The sequence below is a fragment of the Notothenia rossii genome (genome assembly GCF_949606895.1).
Source record: "Notothenia rossii genome assembly, chromosome: 11".
NCBI lineage: Eukaryota > Metazoa > Chordata > Actinopteri > Perciformes > Nototheniidae > Notothenia > Notothenia rossii.
Genome location: NC_136910.1, coordinates 51669711 through 51693851, shown reverse-complemented (window position 1 = coordinate 51693851; position 24141 = coordinate 51669711). Strand labels below are relative to the sequence as shown.

The 24141-nt window shown below is 39.3% G+C and overlaps 1 protein-coding gene across 1 annotated transcript in view; it reads right to left on the bottom strand.

Annotated features, from left to right (window-relative positions):
- Positions 1-20110, bottom strand: part of LOC307023876 (putative flavin-containing monoamine oxidase A) — a 41841-nt gene extending 21731 nt beyond the window's left edge. Inside the window, exons 1-8 of the mRNA XM_079657501.1 lie at positions 19822-20110; positions 19607-19694; positions 17430-17610; positions 15669-15783; positions 14788-14945; positions 13169-13258; positions 10261-10345; positions 1759-1859 (exon numbers count right to left, since the gene is read on the bottom strand). Coding sequence (XP_079513627.1) covers positions 1759-1859; positions 10261-10345; positions 13169-13258; positions 14788-14945; positions 15669-15783; positions 17430-17610; positions 19607-19694; positions 19822-19939 — 936 coding nt within the window. The 5' untranslated portion in view covers positions 19940-20110. The remainder of the gene's footprint in view (positions 1-1758; positions 1860-10260; positions 10346-13168; positions 13259-14787; positions 14946-15668; positions 15784-17429; positions 17611-19606; positions 19695-19821) is intronic.
- Between the last annotated feature and the right edge of the window lie 4031 nt (positions 20111-24141).

Genomic DNA, 24141 nt, shown 5'->3' with positions numbered 1-24141 from the left:
ACTTTTCTACATCCAACTCACAGGTATATCATTGCTTTGAGAAAAAAGATGATTAATTTACTCCTTTTTAGAAGTGAAGATATGGTCATTTGTTCTGGGAATGTCATTTTCAAGCCTGAGGCCTGAAAAACAGGCTCGGGGCTTAACAGGTTAATAATATGTTTCTTAATCCTCTTAATGTCTTTCATTTTTGAAAAGCACTTTGAATTGCCTTGTGTTGAAAGGTGCTGCATAAATACACTTGCCTTGCCTTACCGTCATCTCGTTATGTTGAATATGTACGAAAGGAATTCAATTAATGACACATTGAATTGAATCCATGCTTTTGTTGTCAAATTGCCTCTATAGCTATTCTATAGCGGTGTCAAATAGTTAACTTTTGGCAATTTGTGTTGAACTGATACGTTTTGATAAATATTAGTGCTACGTATCATATACTGTACATGTCAAACTTTTGGATAATAACATGGGTAATCCTTCATATTGGGGAAGTCTGCAATCAGATTAGAGGTGAACAGTGAAGTGTATTCTGGCACTTTATTGTAAACAGGCTTGTAAAGTGTGTTATTCTGATTATTAATCACACCCTTAATTTTCACCTTGCTATTTTAATAGGAAATAACTGCATGTTCCAAACACAAGAGCCACGCTTCTGGCAGAAAAAAAACATGTCATATTTATAACTGCAGTTAAGGCAGCTCTCCAATAATGACTGAAATAAACAATATTCTAGATCAGTGACGAATGTGTTTGTTTGTTTAGAATCCATAATGTGTCTTGGCAAGAAACCAAGGCAGAGATCTAAGCATTAATTACTTTGTGTTAATTACATTAGACACATTGATTCCAATAACAAGTTAAACACACATTTTGTTTATTAATTTTGTGGTTGTAAATTACAGGATGGGAAAAAAATAATGCAAGAAGGTCTTTGTACTGTAGATCCGTAAATAGTGTGTGCCAAATGAGATGAGAGCTGTCTCCATAGGCTTTATATTTTATTAACCAGGTGGAAAAAAATCCATATTTTATAACCATTTTCACTCACTTCTGCTGTTGGGAGGCATTTTTCAATTCCACACGAAAGACAATGTTGATATTGATAGACTTTCAAGTGTTTTTTAAGGTCCTAATTTGCTGAAACATATGACTTAAGAGTTTATGTGGGGGTTATTGAAATTCAGGGACCCATTTAGCTAAATCTGCACAATGAGGTAATTTCGATTATTATTAACATCCAATAGTTTCAACCCATGCATACGCCTTGCAGGAATCACACTTATCTGCAATTTGCAAGCAGAAATCAATTGTGAAACGTGACACACCCAGCACTCGCTTGTAAGTACTGCTTGCAAATTGCTTTGGTGAAATGGGCCCCTATTAGCCGTTGTGAAATGTTACAATTGACAAGCATATTGTTATTATTATAAAAATTGTATTGACTGATTCCAGTGCACTCTATCCCCTCACAAATGCTGTTTTCTATGTAAACATATTTAACAGCCCATGTGTCAGTGTGACTAATTTAATAATCCACCATAACAATCAAAATCGATGTTACTCTTTATGGATGTGAAGTATGAAACATGTTGTTCAGAGGAAAACCCTTTGGGGATGAAAGACATGTGAAAATATGTAAAAAGCTGCAACAACTGTCAAGAGAAACAAAGTCGTTGTTTAAAAATGAATGTGTAATTTGCATCCTCATAACGTTATGCAAATGTAGGTTCACATTTAGATTCGTCTTCTGTTACTCACCGTCTGGTATGTTAATATGAATTTTATCATGTGGCCCACCGGCATGTTCTGGGTAAGGAATTCTCTCTGGCTGGGCAGGGCTGGCTGGTAGTGGATCTTTGCTGTAAAAAGGGAAAAACAAGAGTACACTTTGAATCTCAAAAAGAAAAAGCTCCTTTCAGTCTCCTTTAATGCATTCTCACCTGGTTAACTTTACACTTTACATTCCAGACAAATCGATGCTTTATTTTTAGAGACCTAATAAAAGAGGGAAATTGAAATAAGTGAAGAACGATGGAACACTTGAGCTAACCCCTCTATTGATCAGGATGGTTTTATCCTGAAACATTGACTTGACATTGACTCCACCTCGAGCGATAGAATTACTAACAAAGAATTGCTAACAAAGCACTTATATATTATACTAATAAAGGGCTGGCTTGTCTAAAGCCACTTGAGTAGCACTTGAAATGTGTGGCTCTATGAAACCTGATGTACTTATATGATTCTGTTTTCTTCACGGTTGTATCTTCCTGGTCGAATGTAATTTAATGTAATGCATTAATGGCAAAAAAATCCCCATGACTTAATGCTACTCTGGCTCGGCTGCAGGGAACTAATCGCGTGTCACACATCTGTAAAAGCTCTATCTGACTGATGGGAGAGCAGTCAAGTGTCTTCATCAGTGCCGTTAGAGGTACTGTAAGTCGTGCATGCAAAGGAGCCAAACCGTTTCTCGCTCTGGCAAGTGGAGCGACGACATCTGGCCAGAAGCCAGGCTTTTAACAAATGACCGAGTGGAAGATGTGAAACATCATTTAGAAACTGTCAAGGGCCCGTCAGCAACCTCAAAAATAATGCCCTTAATGCTAAACAAAATTGATGAGCCCAGAGCCATAACATTGAAAATCACTGACATGATAAGTGGCTCCAAACTCATTTGACACGGTCGCTTAGACGTCTGAATGACAGCAGTGTACACATGACTTAAGACCTGTCGAGTGGTGTCATAACCATAAAGCGACTTGTTTTCACACCAAAGCTGAAAGCAGGAAATGCCTTCCACCTCATTATTTGCTAAATGTGTTGATGGCTAAATTAGACGTTTTCTAGCATCTTACTCATCTGAAAGCTAGAGTGCAATACACTGTCCTCCACTCTAACGTGCACACATCTGCTGTGACACTTTTGTGGAACTCAGCACCACAGTTAAAAGGAGATGACAAGAATAAACAGGTTCAACATAATGGCAGTTTGTATAAATACGATCAAGCATATCAGTCTGATACCCTGAGCTCCAAAGGCGGCTTTATGATAAAAAAGTGACACATCAGTGCCTGGTAACAGACATCAGTGACAAGGCGGACTATTGTCATGCGTTCTTTCTGGCATCTAGCAGTTTCTACAGAGTTTGACTTTGCTCTCGAAGCAGCCACAGGATAAATACTGAGGATTTATTCTCTCAATAGAAGTTTAGCACTTTAAAAAATGACAAAATCATCAACATCAGTCCAGAGTTTGTTGTTATGTCGGCATTCATTCGAACCGAGCACACAAAACATAAAAAAGGATACACACTTTGTTTGATGCTGGCAACAGACAAAATGTCAGAATTCTCCAAAAATCTAACTTGGAAAAGGTTGAGGAGAAGCATATTAAATGTAAGCCATGGTAGTGATTCAGAAGTTGATCAAACGCTTTGATCCAGACTGAAATATGAATTCCTGCTGCTCCCCTGACTCTTCGTGTTTGTCTTTGAGTGAAAAAAGTTTGACGGATATGTTTTGCTGGGTTATAGGGTTAGGGTCCATGGTGCCGAGTTGACAATCCTGCTAACTTTATTAATCTATTTGAATTTATACTAGTGTGAATATAATTTATAAATGAAATGTATTATTATTATTATTATTATTATTATTATTATAATGCCGAAAATAGTGTTGTTAAAATATCTGAACCAACTGTGGGAGAGATTTACAGGACATTTGATATGCCAACCATGTCTCCTTCAGGATAAATTGAAATTACTTTAGTCACCCCCTGACTAAACCTCCAGGGCAAATCGTCTAAAAATGTATATTTGTGAAATATATGAAATACATTGCGCTTTTTTTTATTACCTGCAAATCATTCCTATCATTGTCAGATCAAGCGTGCTAAAATGCTTAATATAATTAAACATGGAGGTGTTGATGTTGGTAATTAGCTCAATCCACCACTTCTCCGCAGAACCACATTTGAACACACACGATCAGAACCTGCTATCACTCCCAGATCGATGGACAGGTCTTTGGATATGCAGACTAATGCTGCAAGAACTAAATGGACGGTTGTTGTTATGTGATGCATCTTACTTCACTTGGACATTTTTACTATGCAGAGTTAGAAACATTTTGCTTGAATTACTACCTCTAGGTATTTAATCAGCCATTTTATTTATAATGATTTGATTTATCTCTTGGATATCATCAGTAACCTAAATCATTTGAGCAATAAGTATAATTTGACTATAGTGCATGAAATGTAATAAAAGTACAGGACATTGGTTTAAACATGTGACACACGCCTCATCTGCACTAGCCTGAATTGAAGTACTCTTATTTGACATTTCATCAGGCAGCGTTGAGCATCGCTGTGTCATCTTTGGAAAGTGGCTGCAAGTTCAAGCACATCTAATGCCTCCAGAGCAATCTGTACAACTACTGGTTCCTGACCCTCGACACATCCCCGTCCCTATAGTGGTTTCCTCGAGTTGTTTCACCATCTTTCTGTCCGTCTCAATCTCACTTTCTCCTTTTGGCATCCAGTGACATTTCCATGCTCCCTCACTCCCCTTCTTGTTAATGCCCTACAGGATATCGCTGACATTGCTTTTTCAATTTCTTGTCACCGACCCGCGAGTTACATCTGGGCCTTTTAGCGAGGGGCTTTCTAAATGTCCAATACGTTCTCACTCAGAACTTTCACCGTAGCACACAGGCACTTTCAGCGTCTTTGACTGTCAGAAGGATGAGGAAAGTAAAAAACATGAAAAGCCACTCAAATCAAGACATAACATCAAAGGGATGACGATCCAGAGATGCTGCTTCCAGATTGCAATTTACAAAGAGCAGCGCAAAAAAACAAGACTTTAATGGTATGACAATAACTAAAGTTAGCCAGAGCGGAAGTTTGCTTCGTGGCCTTTCCTGTGTAGACTGTGAAATTGGTTTGCCTCTTTCATCCTAAAATAAAAACGAATCAAGCAGAGCACAGCACACGAAGTAACAGCTTGTTGTGAAAGCATAGACAAAGAGGCAATTACATGCGCAGCCTCCCGCTACAGTAGGAGTTCGCCGGGGATAATGGTCATGTGAAAAGTGAAAAGCCTTCACGTTAGACTTCAAAGTGTCAACGTTTTGATCCAAACAATGATATGAGAACCATTTACAGTATGGCATAACTCTTAGCAAGGATACAAAAGCTGTAACCACAGATGAATACCAAAGGGATGAATAATAAAAGGAAATAGACTTCATCTGTAAAGCCATCAGGAAGCAGCAGCAATATTCACCATCCACTTAATCCACGGCAACGATGGATTCCTGTATCTATGGGCATGTTACATCACCGATCTTTTATTGAATTATGTGCGTAGACCCTTGACACTTATTGAAATTGAATACTATTGCTAGGTAGGTGCAGCAGATACACACACACACACACACACACACACACACACACACACACACACACACACACACACACACACACACACACTCACTCTGCAGCTCTGACGTAATCTAATCATTCTTGCTCTTGGTTCTGGACCAAAATAGACTCGAGGAGGATGACCCTTTTGGCTAAAAGTTCTCTTATTAGTTCAGGAATTCATTGAACTCTAGTTTAATATTGAATGGCTTTCCTCTCCTATGAATACATGGCCAACTAAACGTACTGTCACTGGTAGAGCACAAAGATCAAAATGCATTTTATTTTGAAAACTTATAGGCGCTGAACACATTTTATTTCTTAATATGTTACAAAAGCAACACTGCTGCGAATCAAATCTGATCAAACCACACCAAACGAGGTCCCTTAGGAGCTGATCAATCGTGTTTGAGGTATATACTGTTCATTTATACCCTTTTTAATGGTTGCTATTTGGACACAATCAATACGATTCGATATATTTTTTGTTGCAATTTCTGATAAATAGTTGGGTGGAAAAAGAGCTAGCACAGGTTTTTCCTCTGCATGTTTAAGAAAAACTGGAACATGCATGTCCGACTGCATTGAGAAGAAGATTTGATAATCAGTGATGCATGAGCAATTGGATAACTAGGATCCAGTACAAACTGTTTTTAGTCCCAGCTCTGGTTACAACTCTTCGAATAAAAGTATCCTTGACACAATTTGTTTGTGTCAAGAACGACACGATGACACAATTATTTTGTGTCAAGGATGTGCTGTACAAAGCAAATATTTTCTTTTTGGAAAAATCCTCAAATATCAATAGCATTATTGAAATGCTGAGAGCGTTTGAAGAGACTAATGAGCATGGCATGCCCTTTTGAGATTGGAAAAATGTTCCCTGACAAACAAAGTATTAACAAGCAAAATGTACTAATGTACGGTGACACTGTGGCTCAGGAGGTAGAGCTGCAGCTGCCACCATTAAAGGTCACCTATTATGCAAAATCCACCTTTTCATATATTTTATACATCAACATGTGTCCCCTCTGTGTGAAGAGATTCTGAAAGTTTCAGGAAAAAAAGATTCGCTCTCTTTTTGTCCTGATCCATTTATATAACAAAACCTGTTTGAAAATGAGCTGATCAGATTTTGGCCACTTTGTGATGTCATAAGGTTTTTTTGGCTTGTGTAACCCCCCCCCTCCTTATCACCTGAATCTCCTCCTAGACCACCATTGTGTTCTTTTCAACCAAATTCCTCTCAGAGGGGCGTGGGGAGTGGCTCCTTATTTTCCTCTAAAGGCCCTGACACACCAAACTGACACCAAAGAACACATCCCGAAGGACCCGATTGTTGCGTCACCTCACATCTCTGGCGTCTTGGACAAAAAGTCGCACTGGAACACTCCGCAAAGACTTTAGCCGACGGCCAAGTAGCACGTACGTATGCACTGCGCATCCGTGAGTGGCAATAACTGTCATGGCCATTTCTACTTCTCATAATTCCATTGTTGAGGTCTACTAGAATAGATTTATATTCTGCAATTTTCCAAACTCACATTGGTTTCTCATACAGCATCTCTGTATAGTATGTGTATTCAATCTCTGTCCTAAACGGCTTGTTGGAGCTCCTGAAGCAAACAATGGGGAAAGAGAAATCTCCAACGAGGCGTTTTGGGGCAGCATAGTCAGGTCTTTTCTGTGTTAGAGTTTTACTCGCTACAGGGTGTACTTTGAGGATTTGTGACTCTGCAGACCGTTCACATGCATGCAAAGCTTCACAACACACAAGGGGACGGGTAATAACCGGAAAAGCATGACATGGGACCTTTAATTCAAAAGAGGCAACCGGAAGACAGAGTACGTGAAATATACAAACAACAAATAGCGTGCGTTCCATTTTCACTCTCGTCCATCGAAGACTGTTTCACAGACTGTTTCACATAACCACTTGTCGAAAACATGTTCAGTGCGGTCCTCGAAATTTAAAAATTTAAAATAATAGCCGTCTGTCAGTGCCTTCTTCACTTCCGTTTCGCTTCTCATGCACTGATTCGATAAGCTGAACAGCCAATCAGAGTGATTTATTTTGCTGACAGCCTTTTGCCGACAGCCTCCCGATTCAGTGGAAGGTGTCGGTACGGTCGGAAAGACACGACGGTGCTGGACAAACCAATCTGAGTAGGGCGACAGGACGCTCATCGACGGCCAGACATCTATCGACGGCCGAAATCGGCCCGGTGTGTTCAGGCCTCAAAGTAACAGACAGAGAATCAGCACTTTTGAAACAGGGCTGAAAAAGAGGGGTTTATGGGATGCTATGATGCATCTGTTTGGTATTTCAAGCCAACCACTTCAGAGACATGTTTTATATATATCTGAGACCTATAATATAAAGGTGAAAAACAGTATAATAGGGGACCTTTAGGAGAGAGTGGTTAGATCCCCAGACCCTGATGTGTTTATGGGCAAGATATTTAACCCCACATGTCTCCCGATGGATCATCAGTGTGTGAATGTTTGGTATGGCAGCCTCCGCCTCTGTTTGTATATTTAAAAACTGCTTTGAGGGTTTGCAAAGACTGGTAAAGCGCTTTATAAAAGTAGTCTGTTCCATCCTAGCCTATTTCTAATCAGAAGACATGCGGAAAACACACGGTAAGCTTATTCCTTTCTAAAGAGTTGAACTGCAGCAAGATAACAATCCCATTGCGTCGGTTATCTTCACAATCACTCTCGCTCCCACTTCACATTTAATCCCTAAATGGGATTCATTCATTCATTCATTAGTTTCACTCACAGCACAGCAGATACTGGCCTAGAATGCTGGCTCACAGCGTCACTCGCCTAACCTGTTTTTCTCCAGTGTAAACAAGCCTCTGGACTAAACGGTGAGTGGCAGATATAATAGTTTCCTCATCACTGCCGGAGCCCACTGTCATTACGCAGCTCCTCCTCCACGGGAAGACACATAGCGACATGTGATAAAGTGTTGTTTGGCTGCCTGTCGAGTTCACTCGCAATCAGACGAAATGCCCTCTTTTAGTCAGGTTTGTGAGCAACATCAAGAACTTTGCTTCATCTGCCATAAATATCCTTAGATATCCCACGCATACAGTATGTGCACTCGCAGCCAGACAGTTGGCATGCTCTGTCAGGCACTTGTCAGGATAAAGAGAGAGTGAAAAAAACCACTTTGAAACCAAATGTTCATTTAGTAACTGCAGGGCTGTCTCTGTAACTACTGCTGAATATTAGACTGAACGCCTAATTGTATTTTATTCCAACTGCACGCTGCCAAAAGCTTAATTATTTTCGTCTTACTGTGCAGTCCCGGAAATAATCTACATGGGAACCGACTAAAATATGCCCATACTTCAAGCACATCTTCAACATTCAAAACATGGCCAAAATTCATATTTCCAAGCTAATCTGTTTCATGCATAACAATCTCTGCAGTGAAACCAAACAGTTCATAAATCATTGAGGTGAGTGAGAGAATTGGTTACAAAAAAGGGGAAAAAACAAACTGACGGAGCTCATTATAAAAGATGGATGGATGAAAGGGGAGATAAATCCAGGAGCCAAGAACAGGACGAACGTGATATGTTGGGGAACACACAGCTCATATCCATTGATACCTCCAATGTGCAATGGTGGATGTTCTTTTGATGCCAAGCACCTATTGGAGCCCAGACAGTATTTCTTTGTTCATTCATCCATCTACCCAATCATTGACTCAAAAGTAAGAGACTTGAGAATTGAATCTGCCTCCCTTTGGCTCCCGTACTAAATGGAAAGTACTCCGGTTTACACCGATGACTTCAAGCAGAAATCCTCTCTTTTATTCACCACGGATCCTTTTGGGAAAGGTGACGTCTCAATCACTGGCCTGACTTTGGCTTTATAAAAAAGTCCCTGTCAATCTCCCTGCACTGATTTAAGGCCAAAGAGTGGCATCTGAGCCCGAGCAACCCATGCTACATTATTCAGCACTGCTCCCAAGCCTGTCTCATTAAAGATCCTGGCTATGGTCCATGCCTCTGTGTATGAGGCTTTCAGTGACAGATCTGTTGCCAGCTCAGTACAAACAGGCACAGGCCCAGTGTAAACCCCACGAAGATCCCGCTTCGTCCCCTTCCAAACCTGGCAAAAGCAAGACTCCAGTGTGACAAGCAACAGCCAAACAGCAAACATGAACTCAACTCCAAGTCACCAGTGTTTTGCCCTCCAGATGATAGCAAGTCGGAAAGGTAGGATTTGTTTTCTGACCTGGAAAAAAGTTGTCTTTTCTCGGTGGGTAGGAAAAGTTTTCTCCAACTCACTGATACGCATGATGTCGTATGCACACGGCATCATGAGTGAACACATTTTTTTTTTCCTAATGACACCCAAGTTCCAACATGGCATGTTTTGAAATGCTACATTAGTTTGTTCAATTACACTTTCCGGTTCTTCCTAACAGTTACACTCTACCACAGGGTCCAATCCCCCCCCCCCCCCCCCCCCCCCCCCCCCTCTGCTGCCGACATAATGACGTGTTTTACACTTTCAACCGCCAACCATAGCGATAATTTCACATTAGCCCCCGAAGTTAAAGTTTTGCTCTGGTTAAAAATTCAATCCAGGCAATTCCCCAGCCATAGCCCGACCTCGGATGGATTTAATTCCAACGAATTGACTGCCACACCCCAGAGCCCCAAAAGATTTAGCAAAATCAAAGATATATCTGCATGAGTGCACAGTTTCCCACGTTTGACTGACCTAGTGCCAGAGGAGGCTATTTGCCTTCTGCATCAGTGAGAATTTCATTTAGCCAGTGGACAGAGGTGGGAGACGCAAGCTGACCTGCCAAGTGAGGGGGGCAGGTGACGATCACGGTCCTGCACAGGAAAGTGTTGATGGTGGTACTAACCCGGGCCCACTCTGCATCCTGTTTGAACACACACAAATACATTTTTGTTTAATAAGCAAGTTGCATGAATGTGTTAATACATCACATCCCCTCTGCTGGGGTGGAGCTGTAACGGTACGTCTACACTACAGGCATCAAAAAATGCTTTCAACGCTTCGCCCATTCACTTGAATGGGGTGACGTAGAAGACTTTGAATCTTCGCCGAACTGCATTGTGGGGAGCATGGCATGGCTTTGCAAGCATCACGGTACGTCTACACTACAGGCATCAAAAAATGCTTTCAACGCTTCGCCCATTCACTTGAATGGGGTGACGTAGAAGATTTTGAATCTTCGCCGAACTGCATTGTGGGGAGCATGGCATGGCTTTGCAAGCATCACGAGCATCTATCGGCATCAAAAGTTGAACAATGTTCAACTTTTGAGGCTCGATGCTTGGCATCAGCCAATGAAATCCCGTTTATGCAAATCCCGCCAGTGCAAGCGCAACCAATCAAACCGCGTGCAAGCTGGGAGAGACAGACCGCAGTTCATTTCCTCATATTCCAAACGAGATATTACGGTAGCAAATCACCCGGTTCTTTACGACCGGAACTATTTACCGGGATACAAACCGGAGGAACCAGGCATGGAGGGAGGTGGCAGAGACAGTGGGTGAAACTGATAGTTTTTTTGCCTGTTTGGAGAGTTTATATCCAGTTTACTTCGTTTTAACATTGCTATTGCTTTGTATGTCGGGGGCGGGAGATTCATGTGATTGGTTGCTCGCAAAAAAATCGCCAAGCTTCAGACACGCCCAGCTCCAAGATTTTTTCATGCCTGTAGTGTAGACGGGCCGTAAGTGTGATTGAGTGACTGATTTTGGACACATTTATTCTAATATGGTATGCACAGATTGTATTTAACTTAATTAGTACACTTTTTCGAGTAGCTGACCCGATATATAAGAATCATAATTGTCCATATTTTAAATTGCATTGGCTAAATTGTTCCACTTTAGGGCAAACAAAATCAGCATGTCTGCATACTTTTCATTAAAGGTCCCCTATTATGCTGTTTTTCATCAACATATTATAGGTCTCAGATATATACAAAACATGTCTCTGAAGTGTTTGGCTCCAAACACTAAACAGATCATTGTAGCATCCCATAATCCCCTCTGTTTCAGCCCTGTTTCTAATGTGTTGATTCTCTGTCTGTTACTATTAAAAACAACACAATGGTGTTCTAGGAGGAGATTCAGGTGATAAGCTGGGGGGGGGGGGGGGGGGGGGGTTACCTTGGTTGGTGATTGGCTAATGGTTGCCCAAGCCAAAACATCGTTATGACAATATAAAGTGGTCAAAATCTGATCAGCTCATTTTCAGACAGGTTTTTATAGAAATGGATCAGGACAAAAAGAGAGAGAATCTTTTTTCCTGAAACTTTCAGAATCTCTTTACACAGAGGGGACACATGTTGATGTATAAAAGACATGACAAAGTGGATTTTGGACGTTTCAAACTTGAGCTTCTTATGAATTAATTCCTGACATGCCAAAATACCTTACAGCACCAATCCAGCTACTGTGTTAATTCATCATTTACTGAAAATGAAGGAAAATGGCTTGAGCTATTTATACATTCAACATAGTTCTACAACGTTTAGTATTTGAATATGTTACATTATGCTAAGCAAAAGAGATATATTTTATGAAAACATAACAAAAATAGAGGCGGGTTAATGACATTGTGTTGGAAAGATGTTCTACTTTATTTCACTGGAGTTTATCATCACCAAACATAAGCCTCTGGTGGTAATTAAAACTCACAACAGAACGTCGCTGTGCAACATTCAAAGCTATTATCTTTATAGACGGCTAGATAATTTTGGATGCTGATAATTATGAGTTTAAAAGATTTTATTTGTATCTCTTTTGACTCGAATCCAGGAAAATGTATTCAGAAGACATTAGACCAGTGAAACCCTTCTGTAACCCTTCAGGAGTTCATGTCGTCCCACCACTGTAATTGTAACTGCTCTTTAAAGCAGACAATGTTTGCTAATTGTAGAGATGGCGAAGCTACTGACATTTGCTTGAGCTTTCCTCAAAGTCTCAAGGAACAAAATGTGAGTTAGCTTGTCACACAATATGTGTTAGCCCTGTGATAGACTGTCAAAGTGTGAAGGGTGTCACTGCTGTCATCCAGTGCATGTCCGGACACACTACAGCCTCCTGTTACCCTAAATATTATTGCATATAGACGTGTGCAACTAACTATGTTTAATATAGGTGATTCAACTGCAAATAATTGTATTGATGAATAGTTTTCCAAAAACATGGTGACTTCTTTTAATAGCTTATTTATCCAACTAACAGTGTAAAATATAAAGTTATTATTTGATCACTCACTCAAAAAACAAAACTAAAAGTAGATATTGTGACATTCTAAGTGTTAATCAACACGCTTTTTTAGCACTAATTACATTTCAGAAAATATTTGCCTCACAATTCCCCAAAACTTAGGATGACAATAAATGACCAGAACTAAAAAAGAATTGCTTTACTGTGATATAAACCAGTAAACATACCACAAATAATCAATTAAGAGCCCGCAGTCAGTTAATTCTCTGCGTCTTTGCTTGATTAATGACACAAACTTAAACATTGGTTATTAAAAATGGGTTAAAGCCCTTGACTTTAGGATGCATGGAGCACTCGGTCTCTCAGCTGAGGATGAGGCGGACATTGAGGCAGAACAGCCAGTGCCTTCACAGCAGACCGCCTGTTCCTCAGTGAGGAAGCTGTTATCTCTGCGTCGGGCCTCATCAGTCCCTGAGTGAGCTGTTACTGTGCTCTACCTGCCATATGGCCGTCACAGCAGAGCCCAGCCGGACGTTCTTGAACCCGACGCGTTCTGCCAGACACTGAGAAAGCTGCTGGGTGCCTCCCTGTGGAGACACAGACACTGCAAATTAAAATCAATTGATACCTCCAATGGGCAAAATGCCTGAAGAATAATTATTTATTAAACTCTTTAATTAAACCACAAACCCATGATGGGGACTAGAGAGCTATGCAGATAATCCAGTTATATATGTACACATTTTAATGCATCTTCACCTCAGACATCTGCCGACCTCAGAACTGGCTTCTAAGAGGATTTGTCAGTGACTTGTTCCTTCATTAGCCTTGATTTGTTAATTGATAAGACTCCTCACATCTGATGCGGCTTCACACGGGCCCTATTATTCTTATCTTCAGGTTACAATTTTTTTTCCCTCGACTGCATGTGACATGTCTCCATGCTTGAATGTTCAAAAAGGTCTTTATTATTCTCATACTGCCTGTGCTCCAGCACCTATTTTCACCCTCTGTCTGAAACCAGAGCCCAGTCTGCTCTGATTAGTTAGCTGGCCAGCTTAGACTATCATTTACAATGTTTTTGGAGCGCTAGCAACTAGAGGAGGGTGTTAGTGATGTCACTATGCCACGGCAGTAAACAAAGGAGTCCAATGGGAGGGTAACTATGAGATTTTAGCCTTTACAGACCATTTACATGCACACAAACCTATTAAACATTAGAGGAAAGGGAACCCCCCCCCCCCAAAAAAAGCATAACAGGGCCCCTTATGTGTTTAAGTCCGTTTATACTGTTTTTAACCTTTTTTGGAATATTATATGAATTGTAAATAGACCTTGGCTGTGGCTTATTATTACATTACATGTCATGTCACTTGTTAGATACTTTTATCCAAAGCGACTTACATACTCAATACTGTGGGCAATCCCCGCAGGAGCAATTTGGGGTGAAGTGTCTCATGCTGACTGCAGTGGGGTTTGAACCTGTGCTCCCCTGATCCGAACACCAACGCTCTATCCACTGCGCCACACGCCTCATTATTATTATGATCATATTATTATTATTATTATGATCATATTGTTATTATTATTATTATTATTATTATTATTATTATTATAATAATATACCACATCTGTGTCATTACCATTCATGCTTGCAGTACACTGACTGCTAATATTTCCTTCAGTATATTGGCTAAATGTCCTAATAAGAACATACCTGAAGATAAAAAAAAAGTAGCAGAACCGTTCTAAAAAGCAGTTATAGATTGTTGCAATTATCTTTTCCTTCCCTTTATGGCCTGGAGCCTTTCTTACACTCCAACAGTCTGAGAGAGAAAGTTCAGAAGCAATAGCTTAAAAAAAACAAAAACAATATGGAACCATCACTTCCATGCTGAGGGAGCTCATAGAAAATAGGAAATCCAATACAAGTCCACAGCACCAAGTGTTTAAACTTTTCCAATCGATGGTGCATCTAGGACAACAAAGAAATGGTGGGACAGTGTTTGAACGAGATATATAGAGAGGCTGAAGTGATAGTCTAGAACATAACTCCTGTCTCACAACAGCCCTCGACTCAACAACATGCACTTTGGGAAGGATAGAAGCTGCATACCTTTATCTTTAGCTCTTGTGCACAACCTGGAGTGCTCTCCAACAGAGCCAGTAGCCCCCCCGCTGCTGCAGCAAACATGAGGAAGAAGAGGAAGGACATCTGGGACGGCTCCATGCCAAAGAGGGACCTGCTGCACAGTCCCATCTCCTCTTTTAGTTCTGACAGGAAGGAATGAATGATTCACACATGCATTAATGAAGTGTTCCGACAAAATGAGAGTGTCACCTTAGTTACTGTAACCAATGCATTGTGTCCAAACTAATGTATCCTGTCATTGACCTGTGAATGAACCAAAGACATTGCATAAAGACACCTGAAAGGATTCATTCATTTCATCTAAACAATATGTAATTACAGTCTCAATATATTATCCCAATTTGATGTCTTAAATGGATTAGGCTTAAATAATACTAATTTAAATACTGAATTACTCTAAGGTTGAGAAGAAACAATTAGTTAATCAACAGAAAATTGCTATCCACAATTATTTATGTCATTCATCACATGAAACTAACTAGTTAAGCCTATCAAATTTGTATTGTTAGTACTTTGGTACTGTTCTGTATCATGGTAAATGTACTTTATTTTTTATTATTATAGTGGGTAAAATGTGTTGGTGAATCAATTTGCACTAACACTCGTATTGTTACTTTAATTGCATGGACTAACCAGCGTGGCTCGAAGAATGGCATGAGAACTTTAATCCACTCTTGAATATGTCAACAAATAATGAATGAAACTTTTAAAAGTTTCCAGGTGGTGAATGCTTGTGATCACTAAATTGAAAGTCTTTGTTACTCACCATGATTCTCCAACCTTGGAAACATTGTCACAAGAGCAAAATGGAGTAATTTTTGTTTGAAAGTACTCTTAAACCTAACCTGTAGTCCAGGCTTGTTTGTCAATGTACGATTGCAGAGTCATACTGTCCAGTTCCACAGCACCGGGAGTCATTGAAGGATCCTGCACGCACACTGTGGCAAGCAATCTGTCAAACTGAGTAAAAAATAGAGTCAACACAACACACTCACGCACAATGCTTTACCACTGTGAAGCAAAATGATCTCATTGATCAAAACAAGAGTAGTCGGAGACTGCCAAACATGGTTCTGACAGGGCTCCGTGCCCCACATTCTCTACCTCCCACTGCTCCTCTCAACACTGATCCTAAGCAGAACATTTTGTAGTACTTGTCATGCTATGAATATACATGTGTCCTCGTTCACACAGCACCCAGTATTATAAATGTTAAATACCACTACAACGTCCATTTTTAATGTCAATTGAGCTGATTCTAAAAATAAAGTGTTGTAACAATTAGCTTCAAAAGTAATATGGTATACCTGCTGATGTATATTCAATCAATCAATAAGGCCTTTTAGTCGCTAATAAATAAATAAGTAGATCACTGATTCTTTATTTACTATGAATGCTGGCAACAGTCACATAGTCCAAAGTGAAGGTGATGTTTGACCAGTAGTGGTCGAGGCGGGATTTGAGACAGTTAATCGTCTTGGATGTAACAACGCTTCCCGGCAGATCATTCCACAAGTCAACCACACGCAGGCTGAAAAAGTTGCGGCGGGTAGCCAGTCTTGAGTACTGTTTCTTCAACTTGAGGCAGTGTCCACGAGTCCTGGTGTTATAATCCCGTTGTAGTGGGCATGATGCTTTGTAGATGTTGAGGAGATATTTGAAAACTTCGATCATATCTCCCCTCGCCCTTCTATAATACATACTCGGGATTTTAAGACTTTGCAGTCGTTCTTGATATGGTAGGTCCTTTAGTTCTGGAACCAGCTTCGTTGCCCTTCTCTGTATTTCCTCGATGAGCTCAGCATCCTTTTTGTAGATGGGGGACCAAGCGACATTCCCATACTCGGGGAGTGGCCGTACAAGAGAGATGTATAAACTACGTTATATACTATATATTATTGTATACCTATACATTTACAATACAATACAACTTATTCATTAATAATAATGCTGCAAAATGGTTATGGTGCCAAAAAAGGATAGTGACCGAACAGTCTAGTTAACATTACATTGACCGAAATTTGAATCGTTAGTTGAAATTACTTGTATAGTTGTACCGATAAATGTGCTGGTATTCACATGTTATCCATCTGTACTTTGATCTGTCTGTATAGTTGTTGTTGTTGTTGTTGTTGTTGTTGTTGTTGTTGTTGTTGTTGTTGTTGTAATAGAGACTATGTAATGTTAGTGTAATGTTTTTATAATCTCTTTTGTTTTTTAGATCAATGGATTTGTATGCATGGTCGTTTTTTAAGCTAGGGATATGTTCAGATCCTCCGCTTCACATCAGGATCCTGATCTCCCTGTCGGCTTTTCTGATGGCGAAAAATAATGTTTGTCTTATATAGCTTACATTAAATAGCCTGACTTTTTTCTGCATGCTGATTTGACTGCTCTTTTCTCCTTAGCAGTGGTCTGTTTGCGAGAATGTACAACCTCTGAAATGTCTAAACTGACCAATCAGAACTGAGTATTCAACAAAGCAGTGTAATAATATCAACATAGATACTTTAACCACTTATAAACTATGTTGTGGTATTGTATTGATACCTATCAGTCATTTCTAGGTTTTCAAAGGATAGCTCTCTAGTCAGACGTCTGCTCACCTTCCACAGGAGCTGGGTCAGGTCCATCAGCACCAGTGGGGACAGAGCAGGGATACTGGTGCTGTAGGTGCGAACTTTGGCGCCTGGACCCCCCATGTGGTGCACCTTCTTGCCAATACTGAATTGCGGATAGGTCTCTAAGCCCAGCTCCTTTATGAGCTCCAGGATGTGCGTTTGAGTGCTGAAAGAGAGAGTAAGTAGTTATCATGCTATTTTTTTGCCATGAATTAAGAGTGTTATGTGAACATGTATCCATCTATTCTGATCGTAGAGTGTGCACAACACTGCTTGAGTGAGCCTTTGCGCAACGAAAAAAAACCTGCCAACATGTTGACATGAAGCAACTGAGAGATGCTCTTTCCCCTTCCATTAAAACGTCTTCAAAGTGCTCTTGAACAATGTTCTTCTATTTGGGTTGCCAAGAGCTGACTGCATGTTTTATCGTACCAGCGAGACGCCTCCTAGATAAAAAGGTTTGATGGCTTGTTACTTTCAGAACATTTCTGAGTCGTGACTAAAACCTCCTTCTTTCAAACAAGACTTTAGACAAGTAACCGTTCAATAAATTGTTCTATGAAAACTTATGAGAGATGTAACTGTTGTGAGATGAACTGGTAGAGGTAGTTGCTATAAAAGTGTTTTTACATCAGTTTCTCAGGCTGGAACAGCGAGGAGACAATGTTTCATGAGATAATGAAAATAGACAGGTTCAGCTGAAGTACGCAAGAACCATTAGAGAGAAGCAAGTTTGCCGTGTTAGCAAACCTTCCATGATTGACAGACTCTGTAGTGCTTAATAGCTTATATAGTGGATCTCCATTACCTGTAGACAGTGGTGGGAAGAAACTTAGTACGGTACACTTAAACTTTACTTGAGTATTTCCACTTTATGCTACCTTATACTTCTACTCCACTGCAATTCAGAGGCAATATCGTACTTTTATCACTATGTATTTATCACTACTTACTTTTTACATCTAAAACACATTATATGCTCATATGAAACAATTCAGTATTTGTATACTTATCAATTGAATGTGTGATAAAGTCTCTAACATTGGCTGTACAAATAACAGGATCAAAAAGCGTGTACATAAAACAGGATGATATAACATTATTTAATAATAAAATACTTTGAATGAGCGATTCTGCATACTTAGTACATGTATTTCTGATACTTTGAATACCTTTGGCTTATATAGTACTTTGACACTTTATGTTACTGAAAGGGGCCATTGTGCAAAATTAGTAATTTTTCTTATTGTTCTTTGAATACATTTTGATGCTGATACTTTTGTACTTTTACTCCAAGAGTATTAGTATGAGTACTTAATCCACCGCTGCCTTTAGCCATCATTTGTTTACCTATCATTGTGTAAATCTTACTACTTACTTACATATCCATGTCATCCATTTATGAATACTTCCAAATAGAAAAAGTTCATTCCGGTAAGAGTTTGTAATACAATAAGCAGCACTTGCCCGTCCAAAGCCTTGAAACTACAATGGCAACTTCCAAGCATTGAACAATACAAATCCCCATTATATTTGTTTCACAGTTAATTGTATAAACCATGTATTCGTCACTGTGCCCTTAAATCTATTTATGACTCATTTTCAAATATTTCCAGCTTTTAATTTTTTTTTCACAAGTAACCCTACTTAAGAAATTCTCATAACTGGGCAATTATGGTATACAGTAAGTGACCATCATACGTTTTTAGCCATTTATCTTTGACTGGTTCCAACGCAGCCCCATTGTCCAGTGATAATGCTGTCTGCTGCACCACTTGGCCGAGTCATTAAGTACATGTTACATCATGTATTGTAGATTAGGCCCACCCTAATGATTTCCTCAAAGTTCCTATGCACTTATTTATATGATAAAAAGGGTAACAAGTATGACATCTATTTCCATTTGATTCTATCAACTCACTCCAGAATCTATGATTTTACATGTGTGCCATATTCAGTGGACCTCTGCACCATCTCAAGTGCTAATAAACCAAAGTCTTATTATAAGCAAATTTCTCTAGTCAATTAAAAAAATCCTTGTAATACATAGTTTTACAAATAAAAGATATCCTTGAAGTGACTCTTAAAAAGTTACATTAGCCTAGCATGCTAACATGTCTATGTCTCCTATGTTTGTTATTCCAGTAGTTTTTCTTCCTTACCTTCCTACCCACTGCCCTCCAAAGTCCCAGCGATCGACTCCACTAGCTGCCGGTATTTCAGTGGACACTGTGCGACCTCCCACCCGATCTGCATGGAATACCATGATGATGATTTTGTAAGAGGCATACCTCTTTTCAACAATTTCACAGCTGAAAGAATCCAGTATAAAATGACTCGCATTTCAGGTCATCAATTTGCTTTCAATTCCACAAACCTTTTCCTTCCAGTACCAGTATTCTGAACTTGGCATTCCTTTTTCTGAGCAAATGAGCTGCACTCAGCCCTGATAGCCCGGCGCCAACAATAATAACGTCCCAAATGTCCGCAGTCATAGTCGAGCTGGAGTGCCAACCTAAACGTGTGTTATTAAACTGTGGAGTCAGAAACAGAAATCTAACATGTATTCCCTTTTTTCTCCGTATCGATTAGGTTATCTTGCAAAGCCTGGGCTGCTCTCATAAAAAGTGCCCTTTGGAACTGTGAACAAATGGGCTTTTGACCTACTTTAGAGAATCGGCAGTGTAAACTCCAGTAATAAGAAACAGGCTTTTGTTATTTGAACAGGAAAGGCTCTGTCAGATGGGAGGTCTTGTGCGTTTTTGGCAACTCTGGCACAGGGGATGAATAAACTTCTACCAATAAGAGGGTCAGCGTTTTGATCACACCCCCTGCAGTCAGCAAGTACTGTTTTGATAAAAGCAGAGGTGAAAGAAGTACTTAGGTCTTTACAGGCCTTACTTAAATGAAAGTAATAAAACCACATTGTTTAAATACTCTGTTAGTAGAATAAATATTGCATTCAAAATGTTAGGTAAGTAAAAGTAGAAAAGTATTAGCTTCGAAATTAATCAAAAACTAATGGTAATCATTATTCAGAATGGCCTTTTTGGAATACTATTTATCATAAAGCTTGATTTTAACTGATCTACTAATAATCACAATTTTAAGCGATAGCTTCAAACACTTTTTATACTGCCAGCAAAGTACACCATTTTCTTTCAATTTGAAGTGGATTAGAAGTATGAAGTAGCCTCAAATGTCAACTAAATAAAAATACGTCAAAAATATATTTACCACTGATTGTAATTCAGTTATTCTGTTAACAAGAAATATATATGTATTAGCAGAATATGGTTGTTGTATTGAATTTTCTGAATGGCTAATCTGGATCTTTTTGAACAACTTGAGCCCCGAGACAAGTCTGATGTTCCCAATCATCAGATTCCACTGTTTTGAAAAGAGGAACAAATTCTGTCACTGTATAAAATTAGGATATTTATTAATTGATAACCCAACAACAACTGGGACTTACTTAAAAAACAATCATCTCCCTTTAGTAACCCGTACACAGATTGGAGTAATTACTAGAAAATCAGCAGCAAATGATATCAAGCTGTTGCCAGAATGGCACCAGAGAGCAGAGCTGTGAAAAAAGACTCTTAGCTTTGAGAACATATTGAAAATAAAACATGGGAAGAAATCTCTGAAACATGTTTTGACTCAACAGAGAGATACAAAAAAAAAATGAAACTAACAACCATGCAAGAGGAAGTGTGAGAAAGTTTAAAGTATGAAATCACCTACTGTTATTAACTCACCTTTAATTTACTTTATTTGATTAATTTGTGTTAAAAACTATTTTTACATTATAATTAGCCTTTTCCACCTTTTGTGCTTTTTGCCATCTGTGTTTGATTGAAATTAAAAGAAATAAATATGTAAAAAAAAGAAAACATAAAAATATGCCTATGGACATAGAATATATTAAAGGTGTGAAGTGCAAGTGGTTGTTGTTTTAAAGGAGGCCGATTATGCTAATTGTCGGGTTTCATAATTGTATTTAGTGCCTCTACTGTGACATGTCTCCATGCTTTAATGTTCAAGAAGCTCTTTATTTTCCACATACTGCCTGTGGTGTTGCTGCAGCACCTCCTTTCACCCTCTGTCTGAAACCAGAGCCGAGTCTGCTCTGATTGGTTAGCTGGTCAGCTCTATTGTGATTAGTCAACTGCTTAGAGATGTCCCGTCTCCTAGCCTATAACGTAAAATGTGTTGAACCGCGAACCACTAGAAGCGCCAGTATGTTACATGGTGATGTCACTATGTTATGGGAGTAAACAAAGGCGTATAATGGAAGCATTTACTTGCAATTCTTTGGCATATCATTGGAAAGAAGAACTACCACCTTGGGTGTCATTCGACTGGTTTACTGTCTCTGCTATCTTCTAAAAATGGATAATAAAATAGTGTAATACATTTGCATAAAACGCAAGCCAACAAAGGTTTTGTGGAACAAGTAGTCATGTTTATTTTCTAGGACTTGTGTATTACTCCAAGAAGTGAAAGTCCCTTTAGACCTCACTTGGATTGCCTGTTTTTCTTCTGTCTTTGTTTATTTTCTAGCTCAAGAAACATTAATCCCATGGAAGCCAAACTTGGCAAGTTATGTAAAAATACTTAGGCCAACATCTTGTGTTGCATAATGGTTACACAGACCCAAATGACTAAGTCTCTTTTTAGTCGTTCATTATACACGTTTAGGAGTATTGTTTCTTAAGCTTGCTGAAATACCCCCAAACAGTGGCAGAGCCATTTGTCTTTTGTATTGGTCCTGTAACATTATCCCCAACATCATATGGTGATGGCCTCACAATGAAGACAAATAGGAATGTCAAAAGAGTTTCTTGCTGACGGGCAAACTCTCCAACTCTCTTATGTATTATTGTAAAAAAAAAAAAAACAGAAAATAAGAAAAAAGCTTTCTCACACATAAAAGTTGTGGTTGGCAAATCAAGATTTTACCTAGATGATGAATCAGAATAGAAATACAATATATATAACCTGTAAATAGTCTGCAAATGCAACGATCCCAAGATTTGTCTCCCTCCCTGATACGCCTCAATTGGATTTATTTGTGTACTTCAGTAACATAGTGACATCACTAAGTAACACTCAAAGTTCTATTGTCTAGCGCTCCGACACATTGTACGTGATTAAGGAGCAAGACATCTAGGCGGTTGACCAATAACAACAGAGCCTGCCAGCAAACCAATAGGAGCAGAGCCTGCCATTGCCCTGCTGTTCATCACACTTCAACCCTAAATAGATTCTTGTCACAGTTATTTTAGGACTATTGTGAAAATTAACTATATATATATTTGTGGATTCCACTTAAGGTTTTTGGGTGTCCATTTGTATTCCCTGTTCACCCTTTTCTAAGGATTCATGTAGATTTGACTGCTGCACCACTGAATCTCAACAAAAGTATAACAGTGTAGCAAACTGCAGAAAGAAAACATTACAGATAAGGATACCTACGAAGGGCATACACATCACACTTGTTACATAACCTATGTTTTTATTATTCCGGTTCTTTGTGCATTGACAGTACAGTTGAATCTAACGTTGTGTTTCTGCTGGTTGGCGCCTGGTGGTAGCATACAGTACACAATGATGTCCTGAAAAGGTTCAAATGGTAATTTTTTTCACATTATGGAATTCAGTTCCAATGCTCTCAAAGCACATAATTTTCCTCAAGCGAAGTACAATGCATAACTAGACAACATTCTGAAGTGGGTGTCATTGAGGAAATTAGCAGGATTTATATACTGTATGTATATGTTTCTGAAAACTGGATGTAAAAAATCTAATCTAAAGAAAAAAATGCCCAAAGCTTGTGAAAAAAAAAAAAGGGTCACCTGAATTTTTTTAATATATTTTATTCCACAGGAGATAGAGCCTTTTATCTTTTACAACTAATCCATTTTCTGCATTTTATCTACTGAAGGACACCCCGCCGTTTCTCATCTAAAAAGGCTGTTTCCCTGTAGATCTGGCACAGAGATAAGCTCTATCCCTTTTTTGTATTCCTCTTGCTTTTGTGCAGAAACCTTGCTGGCTCGTGGCTGTGGCCGCACAACCAGTTTCTCGTCACTTGAGACCTCATGTGCTCCCTTTGTCGTCGTGATTATTTGAAACCACGGACATCGGACAAATGAAAGGTTCTAAAGTGGTGTATTGTGCGTGCAACAAATAAGGAATGTACGGCCACTATGTTTTTATACAAATAAATGAAGCTGAAGGTGGATGTAGTAACGCAGTCAGACAAATATCAGTCAGTGTAGAGACGATTGTGTTGCAGATGTAATGCTTTCAGTAGCAGTTCTCATCAGATGCATCATCAGAAACCCTATTTAATTGCAGGGTCCCTCCTCCAGTTTCACAATGGATTGCTCTCTATTGTTCTTCAGCTGCTATGCCTGAGCAGTGATTTCCTCGTGCTCGTTCCCATTGGTTTAACCTAACTTGATTACACTCTTATTTAACATAATTTACTAGTTGTGGCAGTTGGGAGGATTATAAAGAGCACACACTTGGGAACATTGAAGGGTTTGAGAGGCAATATCAACAGCTGGATCCCAACACCAAGGGAACCGACTTGTAAACAGGTGAAACAGGTGGAGCCGCCGTCCAATCAGGAGGTGTTATGGGAATGAGGGGGGAAGTAAACAAGGAGTTCTCTGTAAAGCGAGAG